The sequence below is a fragment of the Grammomys surdaster genome, unplaced genomic scaffold (genome assembly GCF_004785775.1).
Source record: "Grammomys surdaster isolate TR1022 unplaced genomic scaffold, NIH_TR_1.0 125430, whole genome shotgun sequence".
NCBI lineage: Eukaryota > Metazoa > Chordata > Mammalia > Rodentia > Muridae > Grammomys > Grammomys surdaster.
This window is the reverse complement of record NW_021620297.1, coordinates 643,847-652,550: the sequence shown is the minus strand read 5'-3', so window position 1 is coordinate 652,550 and position 8,704 is coordinate 643,847. Positions and strand designations below refer to the sequence as shown.

At 52.7% G+C, this 8,704-nt stretch overlaps 1 protein-coding gene across 1 annotated transcript; it reads right to left on the bottom strand.

The window, feature by feature from the left end:
* Positions 1–1,666: 1,666 nt before the first annotated feature.
* Positions 1,667–4,817, bottom strand: Nccrp1 (non-specific cytotoxic cell receptor protein 1 homolog (zebrafish)). Its single transcript, XM_028786184.1, has 6 exons — positions 4,433–4,817; positions 4,017–4,079; positions 3,881–3,932; positions 2,757–2,852; positions 1,937–2,075; positions 1,667–1,807 (listed from the first exon to the last, which is right to left on the bottom strand). Exons 1-6 carry the CDS (start codon positions 4,740–4,742, stop codon positions 1,667–1,669), a joined length of 801 nt encoding a protein of 266 aa, XP_028642017.1. The 5' UTR covers positions 4,743–4,817.
* Positions 4,818–8,704: the final 3,887 nt, after the last annotated feature.

Here is an 8,704-nt window from a genome sequence, read left to right as displayed (position 1 = left end):
CACTGAGCCACGCCCCCAGCCCCTCACTGGGGGATTCTAGGCAGGGGTTCTACCACTGAGCCACACCCATATCCCTCTTTTACTTATTTTGGAACAAGGTCTAACTAAGTTGCCCAGGCTGTCTTTTAACTTGAGAGCCCTTTACCTCAGCCTCCTTAGTAGCTGGATTTAAAGACTTGACACTGGGTTGTTAGTTACATTTGACATCCTGCCCTGACATACAGAAGACACTTTAGTTTAAATGTACATTTCTGTTCAGGTTGTGATCTCTGCTTCACCGTTGCCCCAGGCATGAGAGTTTTAGTGGTTGTCTGGTTTGGGTGTTTCTGGGATGTCCTGAGCAGAAAAATGGGAAGTACCCTGCAGGAATGAAGCCCAGGATAGATTGGAGACAGGACTGGGATTTGGGGAGATTCTGAGAGATAAGGGATGAGGGAGAAGAGGTAAGTGGCAATACCTCAGAGGCACACACTGGGGGATATAAAAAGATCAGCTGTCAGGGGCCTGTGAGATGGATCAGCACATAAAGCGGCTTGTAACCAGTCCTTACAACCGCAGTTAGATCTCCAGCACCCACAAGGTAGAAGGAAACACTAGAAGTCAGGCTAGACCCAGTGGTGCAGACATGTAACCTCAGCTACTCAAAAGGCTGAGGCAGAAGATTAAAAATTAAAAGCCAGCCTGTGCCACTTAACTAGACCCAGTCACAGAATTTCAATAAAGAAAAAGAGCTCTGAGGATATAGTTCAGCAGTAGAAAACTTGCCCAGTATACACAAAACAACCTGAGTTCGATTCCCAGCACTGCATATAAGAGTTCAGAAGTCAGAGGTCACGGTCAATGAAAAAGACCCAGAGGTTACAGAAGTACCTGGAGTTCAAGGACTGGCTGAGTGGGTGAGATGTGGACTGTGGGGTTTTAACGAACAGAGAACAGGCCGACAACCAGCCTATTTGGGCACCGTGTTTTCTTAGAGCCACTCACTCTCCGAAGGTTTATTCACCAACATCAGACAAGCAGTTGGTTTGCAAGGGGCGGCCCTGCCCAGAGTCACGCACCAGAGGTGAAGGGGGGGTGGTGAAGGTCATGGAGGGGAGGGAAGGTCAGAAGGATGAGGAGGTCAGGAGGAAAGAGGGTCGGAGGATGAGTAGGGATGGGGGGAATAAGGAGGGGGTCGAGGAGGTAAAGAAAGGCCAGAGGGGTGAGAGGGGCTCAGGGAGGTAAAGAGAGTTCAGGCAGAAGGTAAGGAGGCATCAAAGAGGAGGGAGGGGGTGAGGAGAGTCAGGGCGTAAGCAGGGTGGGGGGAAGGTCGGGGGTGAGCAGGGTCGGGGGGTGAGCAGGGTCGGGGGGTGAGGAGGGTCAAGGAGGTACAGAGGGGTAAGGAGCATGAGAAGGGGTCAGGTGAATGAGAGTTTAAGGGATGAGGAAGAGTCGGGTGAGGAGTGGGGTCTGTGGAATAGGAAGGGTCGGGGATGAAGAGGGGTCAGATTGTTGCTAAGCACACACACACACACACACACACACACACACACACACACACGCGCGCGCGCTTGCGCAAAGGGCAGAAGCCAGGAAGCGTCATAGAAACGCCAAGGGCTCGGAGGTGACAAACATCAGGGACTTCCAAAGGCTCGACCACATCAGCCCAGGAGAGCCCGGTCAGAGGTCACTCCCGGAGCTGCACCGACACGGAGGAGTCGGTCACCCTTGTCCTCCGCAGTCCCCCAGGCTCCATGCGGTTCTTAGCCTTGTGCTGGAAGTGGACAAAGCGCACTCCGGGGCCGTACTGGCGGAAGACGTGGGACACCTGTGGCAACCCGGAGTTAGGAAGAAAGTCTCACCAGGGTCCCGTCAGCCTGCTCACATCCTTTCCTCCCGCCGCCCAAGGTCTTGGGAAAGAACACCTGTGTGGGCGGGACCTGGCAGCGCATCTCACCTGAACCCAGCGGCCAGGGGGTCCTCTCCCATTGGTCCGAGGGGCCACGTGGTGCTGGGCAATGACCGTGCGGCGGTCAGCTGCTAGCAGCCAGACGTGCAGCTCATAAACACACTGGTCTAGGCGGCTGTCCTCGAACCTGGAGGAGGTTCAGGCCGTGACTGCCATGCAGCCACAACATCATCTCATTCCCCCAGCCCTGGTCCTAGGCCCAGACACACAATCTCCAGATCTAGCCCCCGAGCCCTGGGCTGGCGGAGACCAAGACAACCCCGGGCTCTGTTCTCTGAGACCCACTGTCCAGGGGGAGCGGGGAAGTAATACGTCACCGATAGTGACGGCTACATCTGTAGATGGAGGGGTACAGGCAGAAGTTGAGGTGATATGGGGAAAAGGCAGAGGGTAAGAGCACAAAGAGGGTGCGGGTGGAGTTTAGGGGTAGGGTGGGGAACGCAGGACTTTGGAGCAAATTCATATAGGGCCCCTCCGTATGACAGGAGTAGGCTTCCAGTTGGAGCTGTGTGAAAGAAAGTATCTTCTTAATAGGAGAAAAATGAGTCTAAAAATCAGAGTGGCACAGGCTTCGGGGGTGGGGGGAGGGTGGGGGGATAAAGGAACAGCCTGGCCCAGAGGGAACCCTCCTAGCTGACCCCTGAAAGATACAAAGGTTGGGGTTAGAGGGGGCAGGACCAGGTGAGACCACAGAGCACAGAGCCAGGGGGTGTTGATGGGGAGGGCTCAGGCCCTCGGGAGCAAGGTAGCCTGAGCTCTGGTGAGCCTTGGATGGCATGGTCAGGCAGTCAGGGAGGGCGGGGCACACCAGTCCATGATGGTGATGTCAGGCTGTTCGTCATCCAGTAGCTCCTCCCACAGCTTCTTGGCCAACAGGTTCACGCACTGCTCCTTCACCGTCCAGCTTCAGACAAACAAGAGAGGAGATGGGCCTGGCAATCCCACAGTCCTGAGGTCTCCCAGGGAGCAGGAAGCATGGTGACAGAGCTCTAGAAACAGCAGGAGACCCTCCCCCTCAGCCCCTACCCCCCTGCACGTGAGGAGCTGACAGTCTTGGTTCCCAGGAGAACCTGGAGAACAATGTACACAAACCCTCTGCTCCAGGACAGAGCTGACACTTAAGGTGATGACTGGATCCAGGCCTGGAATCTCAGCTGCTCTAGTGACTGAGTTAGAGGATTGGAAGTTCAAGGCCTACTTGGGCAACTTAGTCAGACCCTACCTCAAAAAAAAAAAAAGGAAAGAAAAGAAACACACACAAAACAAACAAACAAACAAACAAATAAACAAACAAATAAAAACCAGACTAGGAGCATGGCTCATCAGGAGAGCACTTATCCAGAATCCCCCAGTGAGGGGCTGGGGGCGTGGCTCAGTGGTAGAGCCACTGCCTAGAATCCCCCAGTGAGGGGCTGGGGGCGTGGCTCAGTGGTAGAGCCCCTGCCTAGAATCCCCCAGTGAGGGGCTGGGGGCGTGGCTCAGTGGTAGAGCCCCTGCCTAGAATCCCCCAGTGAGAGGCTGGGGGCGTGGCTCAGTCCAAAAAAAAAAAAAACCAAAACTCACAAACCCTAGAGATTTATCTAGTTTAAGGGGTACTTTAATCAGTTCATTTGAAAAAAAAAAAAACAAATTTAGAAAAGCTGGGATTTGACTCTGAGCCTCTGAATTACACCCTCTCATCCACCGTTTAGGAGCTGAACTGGGGCTGGGACTCCCAGGGAAAGGGTGAGCTCAAGGTTTATCAAACACCTACAGTGTGCTGGCCAGACATCTTGGGCGCCTATGTTGCATGTTTCATAGGCAGTCAATTATGACTAACCCTGTCACCAGAGCAAGAAAGAGAGGCCCCTCTGCAGGCGCCTCAGCAAAGAAAGCTAGAGGAGAACAATTCCTCCTCCCCCACTCCCACCCCCAGACCCTGTGGCAACTCACCTGAGGGGCCCCTGGAGGTTCTCGGTAGTAATGTACCATCCACGGAAATTACCTGGCCAGTGAGGAGGATAGAAGGATTGGTGGGGCATTCCTTGAAGGGCACCCTCCTCCCGGGGAAGAGGCCCCAGTTGCTTACCCAGCTCCTGCAGGGGTTTCCGGGTGGGACCCGTAGGGGGCGCCGGCTGGTAGATATTAATGCCTGAATCACACAAGGGAATGGAGCCTCAGGCCAGTGCCCACCTCCTCAAGTCTTCCTACCCCTGGGGCTATACTGGAAGGGCAGAAACCCTAGCCGGGCTGGACCAGCCTAGCAGGGACTATGGACGTTGGTGGGCGGTTATGGTGAGTCTCTGGAGCTCTGGAAGAAATCTAGAGAAAGGGGCAGAGGAGGGAGAGAAACAGAGACAGAAAGACACACAGAGACAAGATGCAGAGTAGGGCAGAGATAGGGAGATACAGAAGTGCAGTGACCGACGGGGCAGAGATGCCTGCCGAGAGAAACAGACGAAGAGACGGAGGATCTGAGCAGCGCGCCAGGGGCTGCGTCCCCACCTTCTGGGTTGGGTGAGCTGAGCAGGTTGCGGTAGAGTGGCCGCTCCAGGAACAGCAGCTGCCAGCTGACGCTCGGGGGCAGCTCCAGCTTCCCGCTCAGGGGTCCCCATTCTTCTACCAGCAGCTGCCTGGCTTCAACCTCGGTCGGAGCATTGGGCTGCGGGAGCTCGGGGGTCACCGGGGACGTGGGAGACCTTGGGGACGGCGGTGGTGGCGGGGACTGAGGATGCGGTGGCAGTTCCTCGGAGTTCTGGGACCCCTCGGCTTCCATCCGGCCACTGAGAGCGTCTCTCTCGGGTGTCTTCTCCATCCCTCAGGTTTGGGCGACTGGGTCGTGGTTCCTAAGATCCAGGTTAACTGGGGGTGGAGGGGCGGGACAAGCCATTAGGCATTTAAGAGGGGGCGTGTTAGGGGAAGGATCTGAGCCCCCGGGGCCCTCCTCCCTCAGACCAGGAGGCCTGCTTGCAAGGTCCTCCTCCTCCTGACCTAGCGTTCCAGTCCCCCAGCCCTCCACCCACAGACGCAGTGGTCCAGCCACCAGCCTCCTCTCTCAAAAGTGGTCCAGACCCTGCCTCCTCAACTTCTCATTCTTCTGCCCCAGTTTCTCCGGGGCCAGCTGAGGACCTCGCCTGACCCCTGGGGCTAATGTCAAGCTCTCTAATGAAGTGTGTCCTCCTTAAGGCTGGCCTAGCAAAACTGAGGCCAGTTAAAGCCAACGCCCCCTTTCCCCTTCCGGAATGGGCAGGGTTCCAGCCTCAGGCTCTCTCCTGGGACACACCGGAGGCTCTCGGAATATTTATTTATTTATTTATTTATTTTTGGTCCTGGAGAGCGAAATGGGTTAATCCGAAAGAGGCTGGAAGCACAGACGGGGGCGTCAGAGGTGGGGAATCCGGGAGGGTCTGGAGGCAGCAGCCCCCCGACTGTCTATTTTTCCTGGGTAACTGTGTCCCTCCCCGCTTCCTCCCCGAGAGAGGACGGGGCACAGTGCAGGCAGGACTTTGGGGCGTGAGGAACCTGTAGGGCCAGATACCCAAAGCCACTTCCTGTCTGTGGCCCCATTTCCCGCCCGGTCTGGCTCTCCCTAGGCAGACACCATCAGCACTGGGGAGCTTTGGTGCCTCTGCTTGCCAGAGTGCTCTTCGGCATCGGCATCGGCGCTCTTAAACACATTTCACCGAGGAAGAGGCGGAGCAGAGAGAAGATGGGTAGTTTATAAGCAGATACGGGGCCTGAATTCTCCAATCCCTGCTACTACTGGCTTCTGTGGTTGTTGTTTGGGGGCTTTTGTGTTTTGTTTCCAGACAAAGCCTTAGCCCAGGCTGTTTTTTGAACTTGCTATGTAGCCCAGGCTAGCCTTGCTGCTTCTATCTGCCAAATGATTGTGCACAAGCTTGCCTCACCATGCCCTGTGTGTCCTACCATTCTATCCCCATGCCCATCCCCACGCTCCCAGGCCAGGCCCGCACACTTCTGTGCTGCCTGTCCTTCAGAAAACAAGATGGCCGCAGACAGACACCAGGAAGGGAAGCTCATGCCCTAGCCCGTAAGTGAGGTAAGCTATCCCATCTCCATATCCACATCCCTGGGAAGTCCACCCTGTTGTTACACCCATCTTGTCAATGAAGAAACGGAGACACAGAGAGGTCTAGTGACTCACTTGAGGTGGCACAGCAAGGACAAAGCAAGTTGGACAGACACACAGGAAGTCCCAGGTATCCTCAAAGGCGATCAGATTTAAATCAAGAAACTCAGTCACGGGCTTATGTTGATGTGAGATAGTTAAACCCTTTTAACTTCCTAAGAGCCCTGTGCAGAAGTGGCAGCAAATAACAAGTAACATCTCCACGTATAGCTCAGAGAACTGCGGCAGGAAACAGAGGGGTACACTAAAGAGCTGGAGTTCACTAGGACCTTAGGAGGGCTGAGGTGACAAATATACCTTTCAGGTGTCACCCTGTCACACCTCAACAGGTTCCCAGAAAACACCAGCAGAGCCCACGGCACACCCAAGACCGCATACACTCCTCGGGCCACTGCAGCACACGCCCCTCAGTCCTCCCACCTACCTCAGGCCTGTCATGGCGAGTGGGAGGAGGCCAGACTCATGAGTGAGGCCAGAATCCAGGGCAGGGTGTGGCAGCCTGCAGGGACCAGAAGGAGGAACACCCCCCCAAAAGAACCAAGAGAGGCATTTCTTTCCAAAATGTATTTATTCTTTCCTAATTCATGCATGTGACTACAGGCATGGTTATAAAATGTACCTTGACCACAGTCTTCTCCAATATCCTTACCCATCTCCCGCCCTCTGACCAAAACTAATTTGTCCCTGTACTACTTTGATGTGTTTTATTTGTTTGTTTTCTTTTGCTTGAAAATATGTTCCTGTGTAGTTCAGGCTGCCCTCAAATTCCAGATGACAATGTTGACTGGGAACATTAACACTGAGCCACGCCCCCAGCCCCTCACTGGGGGATTCTAGGCAGGGGCTCTACCAGTGAACCACGCCCCCAGCCCCTCACTGGGGGATTCTAGGCAGGGGCTCTACCACTGAGTCACACCCCCAACCCTATCTTCGGCTTTTTCTTTCCTTCTTGCCTGCGTCTCCATGCTCAGTGGTTTACAAATCCTGGGGCATGTCTGATTCACTGGGGAGGTCCTTGTTCCCTCACAGAAGTCTGGGATGGGCCCTAGAACCTCCAAGAAGCACGTTTGCCTGATTATGAGGAATTTGGGTGTACAGCTTATGCCCTGGCAAAGCAAGTAGATTCCAACAGTAAGTTGTCAGCTTCTGCTCTTGCCACTAGTAGATTAGGACTGTCCCCAGTGTGGCTTTTAGCCAAGAGCAGTTAAAGCACATGTTCATTCAGGGTGGATCTCCATGCTGGTCACGGCAGCCCCATACTGGAAGAGTCCGTGTGCACACACCTGAGTTAACACCCAGAGAGGTGACATATAAGTGAGATCTGGAGTCTTCACAAAAGCTCGTGTGATAAGGGCACGGTCTCCATCTTTGTATTAATACAAAGTGATTAAACCTTTTAGAGATAGGCACTAATAGGACATTCTCTGGTCCCCAGGGTATCCCCTTGAAGAAGACAGTGGGACTCCTGTCCCTCGCCATTTAGCTCCACCATGAATTAGTGTCTTGACTCCACTGTGAGTCCCCACAGTGACCAGAAACAGCAAGGTCATGGGGGAAGCAAGACAGTGAAGCCATGAGCCAAATTAAGCCTTTCCTCTTTTTTTATTTTTTTAAATACTTAAAACAGTATTAGTGCATAATTCTAGCAGAATTTCTTTTTTTATTGGTTATTTTATTTATTTATATTTCAGCCTTTCTTCTTTTTACCAATATTATTTTAGGTAGAGTCTGTACATTGTAGCTCTTGCTAGGACTTGGTGTGTAGATGAGGCTGGCTTAGAACTCACAGTGATCTGCCTTTTTTATTATTATTTTATGAGTATTTGTTTGCCTTCATATGTATCTGTGTACCACCTTGCGTGCCTGGTGCCCACAGAGGCTAGAAGAAGAAATCAGATCCCCAGGAAGTAGAGCCACAGATGGCTGAGAACCACCCTGTGGGTTCTGGAAATTGAATCCCAGTTCTCTGGAAAAGCAACATCTGTTCTTAACTGTTGATGTATCACTCCAGCCTCATCTTCTCTTTTATTTTTTTTTTAGGGGGGGGGTTCGAGACAGGGTTTCTCTGTGTAGCCCTGGCTGTCCTGGAACTCACTCTGTAGACCAGGCTGGCCTTGAACTCAGAAATCCACCTGCCTCTGCCTCCCAAGTGCTGGGATTAAAGGTGTGTGCCACCACTGCCCGGCTGTCTGTATGTCTGTCTTTCTTTCTTTCTTTCTTTCTTTCTTTCTTTCTTTCTTTCTTTCTTCCTTTCTTCCTTCCTTCCTTCCTTCCTTCCTTCCTTCCTTCCTTCCTTCCTTCCTTCCTTCCTTCTTTCCTTCCTTCTTTCTTTCTTTCTTTCTTTCTTTCTTTCTTTCTTTCTTTCTTTCTTTCTTTCTTTCTTTCTCTCTTTCCCCATCTTCTCTTTTAAAGTGAAGGTCTCTGGTACTTTGTTACAGCAACAGAGAGCTGACCAGCTCACTCTGGTCCGTTTATACCCTGGGCTTCTGCTCAGCGAGTAAAAGAAATGAGCTCTCCACAGACATGACAATGAAGATGTTTGGCTGAGTCTAAACATCTCTCCTTAGAATAATAAAGGACAGTCAAAATAATGACTACAGTGTGATTTCATTTATATAAAATCCTGG

Bases quoted from the DNA above. Each gene is read 5' to 3' on its own strand.
- Nccrp1 (XM_028786184.1), bottom strand. From the start codon at position 4,742: ATGGAGAAGACACCCGAGAGAGACGCTCTCAGTGGCCGGATGGAAGCC. The intron at 3,933-4,016 runs GTAAGCAACTGG...CTCACTGGCCAG, and splicing joins GAAACCCCTGCAGGAGCTGG to GTAATTTCCGTGGATGGTAC. The intron at 1,808-1,936 runs GTGAGATGCGCT...GGGTTGCCACAG, and splicing joins CCCCTGGCCGCTGGGTTCAG to GTGTCCCACGTCTTCCGCCA.